This window comes from Sapajus apella, unplaced genomic scaffold (assembly GCF_009761245.1).
Source record: "Sapajus apella isolate SASKATOON/1434 unplaced genomic scaffold, GSC_monkey_1.0 scaffold25, whole genome shotgun sequence".
NCBI classification, from domain to species: domain Eukaryota; kingdom Metazoa; phylum Chordata; class Mammalia; order Primates; family Cebidae; genus Sapajus; species Sapajus apella.
The window spans coordinates 10,678,852-10,698,152 of record NW_022436965.1 but is presented as its reverse complement, the minus strand read 5'-3'; the positions used below and the strand labels follow the sequence as shown (position 1 = coordinate 10,698,152).

Here is a 19,301-nt window from a genome sequence, read left to right as displayed (position 1 = left end):
GCAAGTGGAATTAATGGAAGAAACTTCACTTTCCTTAAATGGAGACAGAAGGATGAACTGCTTTATTTTAGATATGGAAAACAGATTTTGAATACAGTATAGGTCAATTTTCAAATATCTGGTTTATACTTATTATTTTATTGAAATCTATATATCAGTTATTCTCTCAATAACTTCTAGTATTGGAAATCAGCTTTATAAGAAATTTATTTTACAGGGTTGGATTCATTCACTGGAAATGTCCAGAACTCACCTCTTGATGAGGAAAAAGTGCAGTCCAGCTCAGAACGTGGCTCCCATCAAGGAAAGAAATCTGGAACCAGTAGCAAACTTTCTGTTAAAGATTTTGAACCAACTCTTGATACAGATAGCACTTTGGAGGATCTTTCTGGACATTCTGTGAGGTAAAGTAATGTATACTTTATACTGTAATTTGTATATAAAGTTATAATATCATTTTTAAAAATCCATATGATGAATTTTAGCTCAGCAGTCTCCTTAACTGTGTATATTTGAGCTACTACACAATTCTGTACTTGACAAATAGACTTCATAGCTTTGTTCTGTATTTTAGAATACGATCATGTATCGTCTAGACTGATAACACCTCTTTCTCAGGAATTCTCTCCCTCTACACAACCTAATTTTCTGTGTTGAATGCTGTTGTTACAGTTGTTTTCTTGGCTCAATCTTTTGACTAAGCAGCTACCCTGCATAGGGTGCTTTGCAAGGTCATGGTTGCCCCTTAGATGAATTCTAAGTGCCTAACTCTACTTGAAGTGTTTTCACTGGGCTACCACAAATTGTCTCATTTCTTTTGTATATAAATTTTGATTGTCATCTATTCATTCTTTCAACACAACTACTTAGCATCCTTTTTGTCTTATTGCTTATTTCTTCCTCTGAACTTCTCTGCTTAACTTACTAGACCACTCAAACAGATTTTGAAATCTCACTCTGATATTGATTATGGGACTTGCATACTGTGTTTTTCTCTTTACTTTCTAGTATCATAATACTATGCACTTAGTCTGTTGCCTACAAATAACCTTCAGTTATTGCTAGCTATATGGTTCCTACTCATTTGTCCATGTGACTTTTCATCTGTGCACTGGTTTTGTCTTGGAAATTGAGGCTTTGAGAAGACAGGGATTTATTTTTTTCGTTTTAAAGTAACTTTGTGCTTTTCTTTTCTTTTTTTTCTTTTTTTTGAGATGGAGTCTCACTCTGTTGCCCATGCTGGAGTGCAGTGGTCCGATCTTGGCCCTACCTCTGCCTCCCAGGTTCAAGCGATTCTCCTGTCTCAGCCTCTTGGGTAGCTGGGATTACAGGCAGCTGTCACCATGCCTGGCTAATTTTTTGTGTTTTTAGTAGAGATAGGGTTTCATCATGTTGCTCAGGCTGGTCTCAAACTCCTGACTTCACGATCCGCCTGCCTCGGCCTCCCAAAGTGCTGGGATTACAGGTGTGAGCCACTGCGCCCAGCAACTTTGTGCTTTTTCTAGTACTGTGACAAATAAAGATAACCATTTTTAGTGCTTTCATGTTACAAATAATATTGCATCATTAATACCATCATTTCTATATTTAAAACTGAATTTTATTTTCTTTGTCAGTGATGTTGGAATTTAGAAAACTTTATCTTAAGAGTTACTCTGATGATTTAACTTGACAAAATTTACAAAGTTAAGCATTTCTTAAATAGGATCCATAGCCATATAAGTTTCATAAATGCTTTATACTACAATCTAGATTCTCCTTTCCCCACCCATTGAGATTCACAGTGGATAAAATAATTTGAGGCTTTGATAAGAAGGAGTCCAGAATTTTTCAGAAATTGTTTAATCTCTCTCTCTCTTTTTTAAAATTTATTTGGCTGTGGTCACTCTTTGTCCCCAAGCTCGCGCTCGCGTGCTCTCTCTCTCTCTCTCTCTCTCTCTCTCTCTCTTTCTTTCTTGGAACACTTATTGACATGATTAGAAATATACTTTTAGAAATGCTAGTCTAGCTAAATTTACTCTGCAAAGCAAATATAAATTCATCTTACAAAACCATAAGGTGAGGTGCAGAGTACTTGTTTGTTGTTGCGTTTTCATTATTTAATGGAAATCTCTTAAAATGATAATTCTTTTTGTGTTTTATACATGAAATAGACGTTAGAAATAGTATGTATCTAAAGTATCAATAGAAAACTAAAGGTCAGATAAACACGTGGGTGCCTCTCAGGACTACTTTTATTCAAATATTTTTATACTGGGTTTGAGAGAAACTTTTACCTTTGAAAGCTATTTCGTTATTTTATTAGAAGCTGAAAGCAAAATTGTTTCAGTATATTGGAAATATAACTGTGCTGAAATGCTTTTTATAATGCATTGTTGAATAATTTATTCAGTAAATAAATATTCAGTGCAAGGCAGCATGCTTGATGTTACGAGAAATAATACGTTTAATGAGCTTACTTTTTCAAAGAAAGGTTAGAAACGTGCCTTGTATTGAATTAAATGCCTTAAGAGTTGTTACAAACTGTTATGAGATGCTACTGATTAGAAAGTTCAGGGAAGAGATGTAGTATTAAAAAGTAGATATAAAGAAATGAAATATATTAAGTATGTAGAGATGGAGAGTGTGAAAATTTTTTCTCAGACTCTTAGATTAACGAGGGTAACAAAAGAATCGTTTTTGTCTTTTCTTACCTTTTAATATAAAATATTGTCTTTCTGAGGTGTATTTCAATACTCATGTATGGCTGCAATTTTATTGCTGTATATTATCTATTTTAGAAGACTGCTTCATGCTATAATGAGTGAATGATAATAGTTTGTACACTGTAGAGGGAAGAGTTGAGTGCTAGTTTAATCAAGCTGCTCCCTTTCTATTGTACTTAGGGCAGGGTTTGTGCCTTGCTTGTTCACCACTGTAAATCTAGCAATTAGAGGAATATTCGTAGTCATTTATTTAGCATAGTGACTGTATTAATGAATAAATGCCTAAATCACAACTTTTTAAAGCTAATGTTGATAAAGTTCTTTTATATATTCTTTTGAATTATTTAGCTGGTTTACAAAGTACGTTTCCTTTCTCTAATGTTTTTATGGATCAAAACTTCCAGTGTCTCATCAGATAAGGGAAGATCTCAGAAAACTCCAACTTCTCCCCTGTCACCAAGTTCCCAAAAATCATTGCAGTTTGACCTTCCAGGAACTTCTTCAGAAAGACCTAAGTCCTCAGTAATGCCTCCAACTATAACAGGATTTAAGCCCAATGCAGCTTTCGCTGATTTGAATTTGGCTGCCAGCAGAACGACGACAGAAAACCTGGCTCCATTACCAGGTAAGTAGATCCATGCAATTGTAATTTTTAGAATAAGATATGAAATTTTTTCTCTGAAAATTCCTTTTCTTTCAGTTGAGTCAGAGAGAAATATTATTTCAAGTGAATGTGCTTACTTTTCAAGTATTGAAAACTGTAAGAAATTAAATATTAAAAAGCGTGAGATTTAGCAGCATTACCTATGAAATAAAAAAAGAATAATAACAAAAAAAAAGCGTGAGAGACTCAGCAATGTTGATCTTTTTCCCCATCTTGCCAGCATCAGTCATAACATGTCTGACAAGTATGTCCCATATATGCACACCTGTTTATATGTATATGTATGTGTGTATATATACACACACGTGCGTTTGCACACATAGAAGTAAAGTACATTGTACCTGCCTACCTTGTTTTATTGTGCTTGGCTTTATTGCGTTTCGCAACTACTGCAGGGTTTTTTTTGTTTGTTTTACAAATTAAAGGTTCATGGCGTTGAACAAGTTCATCAGTGCCATTTTTCCAACAGCATGTGCTCACTTCATATCCCTGTGTTCACATTTTGACAAATCTTTCAATATTTCAAGATTTTCATTATTACTATATCTGTTACGGTGATCTGTGATTAGTGATCTTTGATGTTCGTGTTCTATCAGTAATTGTTTTGGGTGCCACCAACCGTGTCCGTTTAAGACGGCAAACTTAATAGATCAATGTGTGTGTTCTGACTGCTCCACCAATTCACTGTTCCCCTCTGCCACTCTCCCTCTGGGCTCCCTATTCCCTGAGACACGATGATATTGAAATTAGACCAGTTACTAACCCTACAATGATCTCTAAGTGTTCACGTGAAAGGAAGAGTCACTGCTGGGCACGGTGGCTCATGCCTGTAATCACAGTACTTTGGGAGGCTGAGGTGGGTGGATCACAAGGTCAGGTGGGTGGATCACAAGGTCAGGAGATCAAGACCAGACTGGCCAATATGGTGAAACCTTTTCTCTTCTAAAAATACAAAAACATTAGCTGGGCATGGTGATGGGCACCTGTAATCCCAGCTACTTGGGAGGCTGAGGCAAAGAATTGCTTAAACCTGGGAGGCAGAGGTTGTAGTGAGCCGAGATCATGCCACTGCCCTCCAGCCTGGGCATCAGAGCGAGACTCCATCCCAATAAAAAAAAAAAGAAGAAGAAAGGAAGAGTTACATCTCTCACTTTAAATCAGAAGCTACAAATGAACAAATGATTAAGCTTAGTGAAGAAGATGTCAAAAGCCAAGAAATGCCAAAAGCTAGGCCTCTTGTGCCAGTTAGCCAAGTTGTGAATGCAAAGGAAAAGTTTTTGAAGGAAATGAAAGGTTTATCACATGAATGATAGATTAGAAAACAAAATAGCCTTATTGCTGATACGGAGAAAATTTTAGGGAATTAGATAGAAGATCAAGCCAGTGGCAACCTAAAGCCAAAGCTTAATCCAGAGCAAGACCCTAATTCTCTTCAATTCTGTATAGCCTGAGAGAGGTGAGGAAGCTGCAGAAGAAAAATTGGAAGGTAGCAGAGGTTAAAGAAAGAAGCCATCTCCCATAAAATAAAAGTGCAAGGTGAAGCAACAAGTGCTGATGTAGAAGTTGCAGCAAGTTATCCAGAAGATAATTGATGAAAGTGGCTACACTGAACAGAGTTTCAATGCAGATGAAACAGCCTTATGTTGCAAGAAACTGTCATCTAGGACTTTCATAGTAGCTAGAGAGAAGTCATGGTGTGGCTTCAAAGCATGAGCTGACTCTCTAATTAGGGGTTAATACAGCTGATGAGCTAAAGTTTGAAGAAAGGATTTAGAATATTATATAAATTTAATTGATAAAGCAGTAGCAGGGTTTGAGAGCACTGTCTCCAGTTTTGAAAGAGGTACTGCAGAAAGTGGGTCAGATGCTACCAAACAGCATCACATGCTCCAGAGAAATCTTTTATGAAAGCAAGAGTCAATCCATGCAGTGAAGTTCATTGTTGTCTTAAGTTGCCACAGTTGGTTGGGCGCAGTGGCTCACACTTGTAATCCCCAGCACATTGGGAGGCTGAGGCAGGCAGATCACGAGGTCAGGAGTTTGAGACCAGCCTGACCAACGTGATGAAACCTCATCTCTACTAAAAATGCAAAAAAATTAGCTGGGCATGGTGGTGCATGCCTGTAATCCCAGCTACTTAGGAGGCTAACACAGGAGAATTGCTTGAACCCAGGAGGCAGAGGTTGCAGTGAGCTGAGATCGCACCACTGCTGCACTCCAGCCTGGTGACAGAGCTAGATTCCATCTCAAAAAAAAAAAAAAAACAGTTGCCACAAACACTCCAGCCTTTAGCAATTACCCTGATCAGTCAGTAGCTATCCACATTGAGATAAGACCTTCCACCAGCAGAAAGATAAGGACTTTGCATTTTTTAGCAATACAGTATCTTTAAAGTGTGCGTGTGTGTGTGTGTGTGTGTGTGTGTGTGTTTGTTTTTTGTGTGTGACAAAGCATTTCTCTTGCCTCAGTCTTCCAAGTAGCTGGGACTACAGGCGGGTGCCACCACGCCCAGCTAATTTTAGTATTTTTAGTAGAGACAGGGCTTTACCATGTTGGCCAGGATGGACTCGATCTCTTGACCTCATGATCTGCCTGCCTCAGCCTCCCAAAGTGCTGGGATTATAGGTGTGAGCCACTGCGCCCAGCCCAGTATGTACATGTTTTTTAGACATAATGCTATTGCACACTTACTAGACCTCAGTATAGTGCAAATGTAACTCTTATATGCACTGTGAAACCAAAAAATTTGTGACCTACTTTATATATTTATTCCTTCGGACTGGAACTGAACCTGCAGTATCTCCGAGATATTCCTGTATTAAGTCCCAGTTTTTCCTACAAAGGAAAGCAAACTTGATTTTGGCTCTTAGAATGACAGATTTTAGAAATCTGAGGTGTAATTTCATGTTAATTTTTTCATTTGACCATTGTCATGCCCTCCAGGTTCTAAGCGCTTTTCTCCTGCTGGCCTCCATCATCGCATGGCAGCAGAACTCAGTTATCTGAACGCCATTGAGGAATCCGTGCGCCAACTGTCAGATGTAGAAAGAGTTAGAGGCATTTCACTTGCTCAACAGGAGAGCGTGTCTCTAGCTCAGATCATAAAGGTATTTAATTTAGAGTTTTCTTTTTTAGCTTTCTGTGGTTTTTCTTCTTTCTTCGCTATTTATAATAGTTTTAATGATGACTTAAACTACTGTGCCAAATAGAAAAAAACAGTCTGCCATATAGCACCTATAAATAAATAGTCCTGGGAAAACTATCAGGACACTAAAAAGATACAGTGTTTGGCAGCCTAACAATAATAAAATCATGCTCTCTCAAATACTTTGTTTTCCCTGTTTTCTGCTTTGTTTAATTGATAGTATAAAAATCATCTAGCCAAATATTCTTTGTATTTTCTCTTTTCATTGATAAATATTGAGGTTTTTTTTTTTTTTTTTAAAGCTTTATTTATACCAAAAAGAAAAGTTTCTGAGATCCAGGTGTTTGATAAAGCCAGGATAATGTGGATTTTTCCTTAGCAAACAAAAATCTAGAGACGGTCTGAGCACTATTCCTTAGTGTAGATGCTTTAAAAAACAAAACCCTGAGGTATTACTTACATAGTAGAAAATACACAGATTCGAAGTGTAGAGTTTTGATGAGTTTTGACCGGTGTATTTACCTGTGTAAGAACCACCCTAATCAAGGCATAGAACCGTTACGTTATTACCCCAGAAAGCTGACTCATGCCCATTTTCAATTAATCCCCCTTCCCAAAGGCAATTACTGTTCTGATTTCTGGCACCATAGTTTATTTTGGCCTGTTCTAGAACTTCGTATAAAATGAAGGGTCCTTTGAACTCTGTGTTTAACTTATTTTATTCAGTATCAATTTAAGATTTATCCATGTTGTTTTATCAGTTTTTTGGTTTTTTTTTTGCTGAGTAATATTCCATTAATATTCACAGTTTGTTTATCAGTTTTCTTATTGATGTACATTTGGATTATTTCCAGCTTTTGGCTATTGTAAATATTCCTGCTATGAACATTTTAAAACAACTCTGTGTGTACTACATGTATTTTCATTTTTCTTGTGTAAGTACTTAGTAGTGGTGGAATTGCTTGGGGCAAGTATATGAAGCTTTATAAGAAACTGCCATACAGTTTTCCAAAGTGGTTGTAACATTTTATGCTTTTGAAGTACATACAATTCCAGTTGTCCGTATCTCTGCTATAATTTGATATTATTAATCTTTTATTTCAGTCATTCTATTGAGTGTGAAATAGTATCACATTGTAGTTGTAATTTGCGTTTCTCTCATGACTGATGATACTGATTGTCTTTTTGTGTATTTATTGAGCATTCTTTTATCTTCTTTTGTGAATATCTGTTCAGCTCTTTTACTCCCTTCATGATGGGGTTGTCTTTTTAATTATTGATTTATAGGAGTTCTGGAAACAAGTTCTTTTCAGATGTATTGGAATTATTGTACTCCAGGCTTTGGCTTATCTTTTCACTTTTTAAACTGTGTCTTTTGAGGAATAGAAGTTTTAAATTTTGACCAAATCCAGTTTTTTGTTTCTTTCCTTTGTGGTAATACCTTTCGTTTTCTAAGAAATCTTTGAGCTGAACGTGGTGGCTCACACCTGTTATCCCAGGACTTTTTGGGAGACCAAGGCAGGCAGCTCACTTAAGCTCAGGAGTTCAAGGTCAGCCTGGGCAACATGGCGAAATCCCATCTCTGCTAATAAATACACAAAACTAGCTGTCCACGGTGGTGTATGCCTGTAGTACCAGCTACTTGGAGGGGCTAAGGCAGGAGAATCGCTTGAGTCTGGGAGGTGGAGGTTGCAGTAAGCCAAGATTGTGCCATTGAACTCCAGAGTGAAACCCTGTCTCAAAAAAAGAAAGAAAGAAGGAAAGAAACCTTTGCCTACCCTAAGATACTAAGATATCCTAACATTCTCTTATGTTTTTTCCCAAAAGCTTTATAATTTTAGCTTTCATATTTAAGTGTGTATTCCTTCTCAAGTTAATTTTGAGATTTGACATGAGGAAGAGAGTCAAAGTTTATTTTTCCCTAATATATGGATATTCAACTGTTCCAGGACCAGTTTATTAAAAAGACTTAAATTACCTTAGTGTGTTTATCAATGATTAAGTAATCAATTATGTGTAGACCTATTTCTGGGCTCATTTTCCATTCATCTTTTCATTTATCCTTAATGTCAGTACCATATTGTTTTTATTACTCTGGCTTTTAGTGAGTCTTGAAATCAAGATACAATTCCTCAAAAGATGGTTTTGGCTATTCTAGGTTGTTTGCTTTTCCATGTAATTTTTAGAATCAGTTTGTCAATTTCTACCCTCCCCCCCCCCCAAAAAAAAAAGTCTGGAAGGATTTTAATTAGAATGCTATTAAATCTATAGATCAGTCAGTCTGGGGAGAATTCATATCTTAACAGTGTTGCCTTTTCTCATTCGTGAACATGATGTATTTTTCTATTTAGATCTTCGAATATTTCTCTCATCAGTATTACAGTTTTCATTGTAGAGGTCTTACACATTTTAAAATTTATTCCTAAATGTTTTATGGTTTTTGATGCTAAATTATTTTTTTTTCAGTTTTATTTTCCATTTTTTCTTCCCAAAAGACCTGTTAGACAGTTCTTTGTGTGGGACTGTTCCCATACTTTGCAGAGAGCCCATCATTCCTGTCCCCCTCCCACCAAATAACAGTAGTGTTGTCCAGTCATTGTGGCAGCAGTAACTCCCTGGACATATCCAGATGTCGCCTGGTAGAGGGTGGGGGAGGGACTTATGCCAACTTTGTTGAGAATCATTGTATTGAGGAAATGACCCCATTGTAGTGGAGGGCCATCCTGACCTTGAAGTCTGAGTCAGCCCTGAGGTTTTCTAACGTTTTAGAAATACATTACAATTCAGGGTTTCTAGATTTGGGCAGAGCATTACCACAGCCTTACATACAAACTTACCACCATTTTTTGTCTACTTTTATTTTGTTTTAATTTTAAAAAAATAGAAACGAGGGTCTCACTATGTTGACCAGGCTGGTCTTGAACTCCTGGCCTCAAGCAGTCCTCTCATGGCCTCCCAAAGTGCTGGGATTACAGACATGAGCCACTGCACCCAGCCCTTACCACCTTTTGAAAACTTCTATTATTTAACACTACTTCAAAGGAGATGAAAATATATATGTTTGTAGATAACATTGCATGGAATAGTGGTAAGAAAGGGTCCTGGTGGCCCGGCGCGGTGGCTCACGCCTGTAATCCCAGCAGTTTGGGAGGCCGAGGCAGGTGGATCAGGAGGTCAAGAGATCGAGACCATCCTGGCCAACATGGTGAAACCCTCGTCTCTACCAAAAAAAATACGAAAATTAGCTGGGCTTGGTGGTATGCGCCGGTAGTCCCAGCTACTCTGGAGGCTGAGGCAGGAGAATTGCTTGAACCCAGGAGGCAGAGATTGCAGAGAGCTGAGATTGCACCAGTGTACTCCAGCCTGGCAACAGAGCAAGGCTCTGTCTCAAAAAAAAAAAAGGAAAAGAAAGGGTCCTAGTAACGAGAAAACCTTATATGGGGGCATCATTTTTTAATGAAACTGCTACTTAAAAGTAAAAATAAAACAATCATAAAAATTGAAATGTGAGCCATTACTTTCTTCTTTTACACATAGGATACATTTTTTTTATCTCTTCCAAAAAGTTGGGTGCTATAGCCTTTACTTTCTAACCAGCTTTTTGGTATTAATTCTTAGTCCTGTATGTCCTGGAAATTTTTTATATTACTACATTATTTGGCACATGGGAGGTAGTCATTAAATATTGTGATAAGTGAAAAGTGGCTATTGACTATTCTTTTCACTATCTTTCCCTTTGGTTCTAATTAGCTGCTTCAAATGATTTGTGTTAGGAAGATAGCATTGTGTGTGTTATAGTCACTGTGTTAAAATATTTTAGCATTGTAGAATCAACATTTGACCATTTCTTTAAGGCACAACAGCAACGCCATGAAAGAGACTTGGCCCTCTTGAAACTGAAGGCTGAACAAGAGGCTCTGGAGAGTCAGAGACAATTAGAAGAAACTCGAAACAAAGCAGCTCAGGTAACTTATTTTGTAGCAGGTTCTTGTTTTTTAAACCTAAATTTGTATCTTAGAAATTACTTCAGCATTCTTTAAATTATATAGGAGAAAAAAATATATATAAATAATAAAGCTTTAGTACTTTTTATGGGATAATTCCATGTCATTCCATTTTTGTTACAACCTTGTGAAATAAATTGTCGAGACTTATTTCTAGTTTAGGAAAGTGGCAACTGAGGTATATTGTATTTACTTATTCACGAATACAGTAACTTGTGAACAGTGAAGTTAAGACTTAAACCGTGGGCTGGGTGTGGTGGCTCACACCTGTAATCCCAGCACTTTGGGAGGCCAAGGCAGGTAGGTCACCTGAGGTTGGGAGTTTAAGACCAGCCTGATGAACATATAGAAACCCCGTCTCTACTGAAAATACAAGAAATTAGCCAGGCGTGCTGGTGCATGCCTGTAAACCCAGCTACTCAGGAGGCTGAGGAAGGAGAATTGCTTGAACCTGGGAGACGGAGGTTGCAGTGAGCCAAGATCGCACCGTTGCACTCCAGCCTGGGCGACAAGAGCAAAACTCCATCTAAAAAAAAAAAACAACACTTAAACCATGAAATCCAGATTGTAGTAAAGTGTTTTTTTTTTTTGTTTTTTTTTTTTTTTTTTTTTTTTACTACAAATAAGGCATTTGACCCATGAAACAAATTTATAAATTAAAATTAATTTGGGTCAAGGGGAGACTAAAACATAACTTCTTTTTTAACCCCCTTTTATGTAAAGGTCCATGCAGAATCATTACAGCAGGTAGTTAAATCACAACGGGAAGTAACTGAAGTCCTGCAGGAAGCAACATGTAAAATGGCAGCTCAGCAGTCAGAGACCGCTCGCCTCACCACAGATGCAGCACGCCAAATCTGTGAGGTAGGTGCCCCTGAGAACCATTATCTTTTTAGTTCTTTTTATTCAATCTGTGTACCTTTGGTCTTACCAGTAATGTGTTTCTAAAATCTTAGTAAATGCATACTTTGAATGAGTGACTTTTAGTTGGGGCCGTACCTTATTGAAATAAGAGGCACCATTGATTGGAGTGTGTTGTACATGTGAATGTTATAGAGAGAAAAAAGACAAAGAGCTCTAAATTTCTGCCCTCTGATAAGCTTTTTAGAAAAATATCAACTTTATTGATGTATAATTTATAAACAATAAAATGTACCCATTTTAAGTATGCAGTTGGTGAGTTTTCTCTTTCATGCACGCACGCACACACACACACATGTATCTCCCTATAACCATCACTCCTCTCTCTCTCTCTCACACACACACACGTGTCTCCCTATAACCACCGACACAGACACACACACATGTGCGTGCGCACAGACACACATATCTCCCTATAATCATCACCACAATGCAGAACATATTTCTGTTGCTTCAAAACTTTTCCTCGGTTTCTTTGCAGCCAGTCCCTAATCTCAGTCCTGGGGAACCACAGATCTGCTTTGTGTGAAGAGGTTTCATTTTTACCCAGAATAATATTAGTTACTGTCTTTTCTTTCTTGTAACAGGGGTATAGCCAGAAGTAGTTTTATTGCTGTCTCTGCATAGGATATCACAATTCACTATTGATACAGTTTCACTTTATTTTAGCAGTTGTAATTTTTTAAACCAAAAGTTAGTACTATTTGTGAAATGACTTCATTTTTGGAAATCCATGAACCTGCTGTATGTTGGGTACTGTGGAGTTGTACATATAAGTATAAAATTGCTTTCTCAAGAAAATTTTAATGTAGATAACATTAACAAAGATATCAAAATAAGACATTAGAAAAGGAATAGCTCAAAGTAGTGCTTGAATGAATATTGAATGAATAGTACATGCAGCACTTGCAGTGGTGTTAAAGAATAGGGAAAATGTACTTCACCTATTGGTCAGCAAAGAGTTAAAAAGGAAGCAGTAATTAAATCGATTCTTGAAGGAAGAATTAATTTTTGGGTTATTACTGCTTATGATAAGCTTAACGGTTTTCTGTCTAATTCATAGATTGTTATAGCCAGGTGAAACCTCAGAAATTATGTAGTCCAATTCTGTTTTTATAAGATGAAGCTGTTGAGACTAAATGATTTGTCCACAGTAATTCATCTATTAGTGGCAGAATTTGCCTGCTCCCAAGTCAGTGATCTTTCTTTCCAGGACACTATGCTTCTTCTCAGTTCTGTGACCTTATCTTTTTATATATTTGCCTTTCTTGTGTGTGTTCATATTTAGATGGCAGAGTTGACTAGAACTCACATCTCAGATGCTGTCACGGCTTCAGGAGCTCCTCTTGCAATACTGTATGACCACCAACGGCAACACCTTCCAGACTTCATGAAACAACTGAGGACCAGAACTGAAACAGATAGGTTAATATTCATTCATTCAGCCAATATATAATGAGTATCTGTTAGGTTAATATCCATTCAGTAAATATGTAAGGAGTATTTGTTGTCATGGCACTATTCTTGGTTGGGAATACAGTTATGGGCATAGTCTAGTAGGGAAGATAAACATTACTCCGATACTCAGTTAAGTAAATGAATGCTTATTCACTGATTTAAGTATTATGAAAGGAGCTGGGCGCAGTGTCTCATGCCTGTAATCCCAGCACTTTGGAAGGCTGAGGCAGGTGGATCATGAGGTCAGGGGATCAAGACCATCCTGGCCAACATGGTGAAACCCCGTCTCTACTAAAAATATAAAAATTAGCTGGGTGTGGTGGCACGTACCTATAACCCCAGCTACTCGGGAAGCTGAGGCAGGAGAATTGTTTGAACCAGGGAGTTGGATGTTGCAGTGAGCCGAGATGACGCCACCGCACTCCAGCCTGGTAACAGAGTGAGACTTGGTCTCAAAAAAAAAAAAGAAGGGAATGCATGTCTCAGAGACATGTAACGTAGGAATTTTAATAGCCTAGGGGTGCCAGCAGGTCAGAGAAGGCTTTCCCGAGGAAATAAAGCTTGTGGTGAGATCTAATGGATGAGGAGTTAGTAATGTAAAGGACCATTGTGGCTGGGGGCAGAGAGCAAAGAAAATGGTATGAGATGATGCAGGGATCAGACCATGGTATAGGACCTTGCACATTTAGGATTTTGAAGTTTATTCTAAGAGCAATAAAGCCATTAAAGAGATTATTTTTGGCAGGATTGGGTAATGTTACCATATTTCTGTGTGTTTTTCTTAATATTTGACTGTCTCTAATTCATAGATTTTAAGTCTCTGTTTACATTCATTGATACTAGGAGTGATTTTGTGTTTACTCCCTTAATGAAACAAGATATTCTATAATGTGATGTAAGTTATTTTATAATAAGTATTCATTCAACATTTCATCTCATACTACTGTTAAGCAATACTTAAAATATTTCTGTTATTAGAGACTTTGAATGTTCAGGTTTTTATTTTATTTATAGGAAAAGTCCATCTGTTTCACTCTCTCAGAGTAAAGAAGGAACCCTTGACTCAAAGCATCAGAAGTATTCCCCTTCATATGATAGTTATTCTGAGTCTTCAGGATACAGGAATCATGACAGAAGGTGAAGACAATTTGATTTCTTTGTCAGTACAGTTTAGTAAACTCTGATAAATGGCTTAAACATTGTTTTTCTTTGACTTCTTAATCTTGTTTATTTTATTTATTTATTTATTTTTGAGATGGAGTCCCACACTCTTGCCCAGGCTGGTGTGCAGTGGCATGATCTTGGCTTGCTGCAACCTCCACCTGCCAGGTTCAAGCGATTCTCCTGCCTCAGCCTCCTGAGTAGCTAGGATTACAGGTGCCCGCCAACATGCCCAACTAATTTTTTAGTGTTTTTATTAGAGACGGAGTTTCACTGTGTTGTCCAGGCTGGTCTCAAACTCCTGACCTGATGATCCTCCTGCCTCGGCCTCCTAAAGTGTTGGGATTACAGGTGTGAGCCACCACACCCAGCCTATCTTGTTTATTTAAATAGAACAGGGCATGCTCTTCAAAGTGCTGGCTTCTGTAATTAGCCAATTTACAAAATAGTTGGCCCATGTAATAAGCCGTCCAACACATATAGTATTATCCTTATAGGTAAGAAAACTGAGGCTTATGGAGATATTAAGAAACCCCTTCAAGGTCACATAAATAATGATACCTCAAAGGATTGCACCTTAATTTATCTGCCTTCAAAGGCTATGTTTATTGCACATTTCCTTACTGACATTCATATTTCCTGATGTTACTAATTTTTATTGTTATATAAGCCAGGCACAGTGGCTCTCACGCCTGTGATTCCAGCACTTTGGGAGGCTGAGGTGGGCAGATCACCTGAGGTCAGGAGTTTGAGATCAGCCTGGCCAACATGGCAAAACCCCATCTCTACTAAAAATATAAAAATTAGCTGGGTGTGGTGGTATGTGCCTATAATCTCAGCTACTCAGGAGGCTGCGGCACGAGAATCTCTTGAACTCAGGAGGTGGCAGCTGCATTGAGCTGAGATTGCACCACTGCACTCCAGCCTGGGCGACAGAATGAGACTCCATCTCAAAAGAAAAAAAAATTGAATAGCTTCTCATTGGTAGTTGTTGTGATATTAATGGCTATAGTTTTCAATTATGGTTCCATCCTCAGATTAGAAGATTTTAGAGGTGACTTTTCAGCGTTTTTACAGGTAACATACCAACATTGTCAAGTATAGTAAAACCCCAGTTTAAAAAATTAAATCATGAAAGTAAAAGACATGAAAATGTGGGAAAAGTACCAAAGGTTATTGGGTACCTGTTATGTCTCTGAAACTATGTGACTTTCATTTAACCTTTACTGACAGTTTCACTGACACTTCATGTAGACCGTCATCTGGATTACTGTGGTGAACTCCTAATACTTGTCCTCATCCTCTAATCTTCCTACACTCTATTCATTAGCCACATGGTGACCAGAGTGATTTTTCTAAAATTTCTAGCCCTTTTGGCACCTGTTTGAAATCTTCAGTATTCCCTCAGAATATTCAGACTAAGGTCCAAATTATTTAGCCTAGCATAAAAAGTTCCTTTATAATTGAGCCTTTGGTTCATCTCTAACCCCATCTCTTGGCGTTTCCCCTCTTACTCTACTCCATTCATTCTAACTAGTTCCAATTCTCTGTTAAGAACCATGCTCTCTGTCTTCTGTGCCATTGCCTTCGATCTACCTTTTTTCTAGGCCATCCCCCACCTCATTTCATTTAGTTTATTGTTACTTACCTTTCAAGAATTAGTGTTACCCGTCATCTGCTTTAGCTCTCACTTCATTGTTCTCCGACAGCACTGTGAGTATAGCTATGACAGTCTTGACTGCCCTTTGTATACATTTCTTTGTTGGTCATTTACAGTCTAGACTAGAAGCTCTTTGAGGGCTTCCTTTTCATCACCCCAGAAATAAACTCAGTAACCATTAGCAGTTACTCCCTATACCCTCCTCTGGCAACCACTGATCTACTTTTTTTCTTTTTTTTTTTGAGACGAAATCTCGCTCTGTGGCCAAGCTGGAGTGCAGTGGCGGGATCTTGACTCACTGCAAAACTCCGACTCCCTGGTTCAAGCAATTTTCCTGCCTCAGCCTCCCAAGTAGCCGGGATTACAGGCACATGCCACCATGCCCAGCTAGGTTTTTTTTTTTCATATTTTTAGTAGAGACGGGGGTTTCACCTGTCTCTACTAAAAATATGTTGGCCAGAATTACTTCAATCTTCTGACCTCATGATCCTCCCACCTCGGCCTCCCAAAGTGCTGGGATTACAGGCATGAGCCACCACGCCTGGCCAGATCTATTTTCTATCTCCATTCTCTGTGGATTTGCCTGTTCTGGATTTTTTTATGGTATCATTACAATATATAGCCCTTTGTGACTGACTTCTTTCACTTAGCATGATGTTTTCAGGTCTCATGCATGTGTAGCATGTATTACTACTTTGTTTATATGGCCAAATAATATTCCATTGCATGGATATCCCACATATTATTTATCCTTCATCAGTTGGTGGACATTTGGGTGGTTTCCACTTTTTGACCATTGTAAGTAATGCTGCTGTGAACATTCACATATAAGCATTTGTGTAGATATGTTTTCATTTCTCTTGAGTATATGCTTAGGAATGGAATTGCTGGGTTATGTATGGTAGCTCTATGTTTAACTTTTTGAAGAAATGCAAAACTATTTTCCAAAGCAACTGCAGCATGTTATACCATTTTCCCACTATGAGTGTAATTTTTTTCTGTAATCCACACCAATATTTGTTGTGTTTTTTATTATAGCCATCTTAGTGGGAACCATGCATACTTGTATCACCAGAATTTAGCAAAGTACCTAGCACACACTAGGCAATCTACTATAAATTTACTGAGTGAATGATTAGCACATAACTACTAATTGGTAGAACTGGGATTCAACTCCATGTCCTTCTGACTCATGTGCCCTTCTTGTGTGCTGCATTACATCTTTTACCTTATTGCTTTATTACAAAATTTATCTTTCAAAAACTTCTTAAACCAAACAATTGCTTTACATTCTGATAAGTACTGTCATAGAAATATACACACACAAAAAAAACCAAAAACCAGAATGAACACAGGGACAGAAGTGACTAAACGTTCCTTGAGAGTTGGGGTGGGGTCGGTGCAGTCTTCTCAGAAATAACACTTTAACTAAGTCTTGAATTCCATAGGTCATTAAGCAGTCAGGGCAGCAAGGGCATTTTGGAAGAGGAAATAAGCATGTGCAGAGGATCCTAAGTATATTAGGAACCTATCACCTGGCTTGGGTAGTAAATGAATAAACCAAGAAATGTAAGGAGAAAGGAAAACACTTGGGAGAATATATGGTTTGTTGGCTGAGGAGTAGCCAAAAACATAAGTTCCCATGGCATTTCAACACTTGAAGCTTAAAATCAGGGAAAGGGCAAAGCAAAGATAGTGATACAAATTTGAGGCTCACTCTAAATGATAGTAGTTGAAGTTATAGTTAAGATTGCCCAAGGAGAATACGTAGTATAAAAGAGAAAGAGGGCTGGCGCAATGGTTCACATCTATAAGCCCAGCACTTTGGGAGGCTGAGGCAGGTGGATCATCTGGGGTTAGGAGTTTGAAACCAGCCTGGCCAACATGGTGAAACCCTGTCTCTACTAAAAATAAAAAAAAAAATTTAGCTGGGTGTGGTGGCACATGCCTGTAATCCCAGCTACTTGGGAGGCAGAGTCAGCAGAATTGTGTGAACCTGGGAAGCGAAGGTTTCAGTGAGCCAAGATCATGGCACGGCACTCCATCCTGGGCAACAGAGTGAGACTCCTTCTCAAAACAACCAACCAAAAAATAATAATAATAGAGTGTGCGTGCAAGTGAAGGACCAAAACAAAACCATCAATTTAAGGAAAGACAGAAAAATTTAAAGCAAATGAAAGAAACAAGGAAAGCTTGTTAGGGAGGTGGGAAGAGAAGCAGGTGAGAGTAAAATCATAGGATACAAGAAAGGAGAGCTCTTCTATTTAACATTTAAGATTTCAAGCTTACAGAAAAGTTACAAGAATAAATACCTTTCATCCAGATTACCCTAACCTTTTACATTTTATTTAGCAAGTAGAGCTTTTAAAGAAGGGGAGATATGGTCAATAACATCTAATGTTGCAGAGTGATAAATTATCTATTGGATTTGGCAATTCAAAGTATAGATAGAGCTTATTCAGAACAGTTTTAGTAGAGCAGTTGGGATGGAAGCAGATTGTGATAAATCATGATGTTAATGAAAAGTAAGGAAGTGGAAACAGTGAGTAGTAGTTACCTTTCCCAGAAGTTTGATTTTGAAATGAAAGGAAAAAAGGGAGTGATAATCTAATAACACTGCCTATTATGATTATTTAAAAGTGAAACTTTCCTCCCTCCTACTCATCTTTCTCATCTTTTCTAAAATATTCTCAGATTTAGGTTACTTAGCTTTTTCTGTTTTATATTACATCTTGCTTCATTTTTATCTTGATTATAAAGCACAGTCATTTGGCCAAATAAGTTTACTTTGAAACTATAATCCTTATTCTGTTAATTTTGTTTTTGTTTCCACGTATCCATAAATAGAAGTAGTAGTGGTAGCAGCCGCCAAGAAAGTCCTTCAGTTCCATCTTGTAAGGAAAATGAGAAGAAACTTAATGGTGAAAAGATGGAGAGTTCCATTGATGAACAGGCTCAGACTGCTGCAGATGATTCTCTACGAAGTGATAGCGTTCCATCTCTTCCTGATGAAAAAGGTAACTTTCTTTTTTTTTTTTGTTTTGTTTTTTTTTGTTTTGTTTTGTTTTGTTTTTTTTTTTGAGACGGAGTTTCGCTCTTGTTACCCAGGCTGGAGTGCAATGGCGCGATCTCAGCTCACCGCAACCTCCGCCTCCTGGGTTCAGGCAATTCTCCTGCCTCAGCCTCCTGAGTAGCTGGGACTACAGGCACGCGCCACCATGCCCAGCTAATTTTTTGTAGTTTTTAGTAGAGACGGGGTTTCACCATGTTGACCAGGATGGTCTTGATCTCTTGACCTTGTGATCCACCCGCCTCGGCCTCCCAAAGTGCTGGGATTACAGGCTTGAGCCACCGCGCCCGGCCGAAAAAGGTAACTTTCTTTGCAAATAAATGTATAATCATTTGTTCAGAAACTGGAGGAAAGATGATCCTTGTTATAAAGTGGCAAATAAGCTAGATGCGGGGGCTCATGCCTGTAATTCCAGCACTTGGGAGGCTGAGGTGGGAGGATTGCTTGAGCCCAGGAGTTTGAAACCAGCCAGGAAAACATAAGGAGACCCCTGTCTCTACAAAAAAATTTTAA

The 19,301-nt window shown here is 38.0% G+C and overlaps 1 protein-coding gene across 12 annotated transcripts in view; it reads left to right on the top strand.

Annotated features, from left to right (window-relative positions):
* CEP350 (centrosomal protein 350) overlaps nucleotides 1-19,301 on the top strand; it is a 151,700-nt gene that overhangs the window by 69,246 nt on the left and 63,153 nt on the right. For all 12 annotated transcript variants that reach the window (XM_032291254.1, XM_032291248.1, XM_032291253.1 and 9 more), the window contains 8 exons: nucleotides 218-404; nucleotides 3,110-3,330; nucleotides 6,313-6,476; nucleotides 10,369-10,479; nucleotides 11,242-11,382; nucleotides 12,728-12,864; nucleotides 13,912-14,034; nucleotides 18,566-18,735. In XM_032291254.1, the coding sequence (XP_032147145.1) occupies nucleotides 218-404; nucleotides 3,110-3,330; nucleotides 6,313-6,476; nucleotides 10,369-10,479; nucleotides 11,242-11,382; nucleotides 12,728-12,864; nucleotides 13,912-14,034; nucleotides 18,566-18,735 (1,254 nt within the window). The remainder of the gene's footprint in view (nucleotides 1-217; nucleotides 405-3,109; nucleotides 3,331-6,312; nucleotides 6,477-10,368; nucleotides 10,480-11,241; nucleotides 11,383-12,727; nucleotides 12,865-13,911; nucleotides 14,035-18,565; nucleotides 18,736-19,301) is intronic.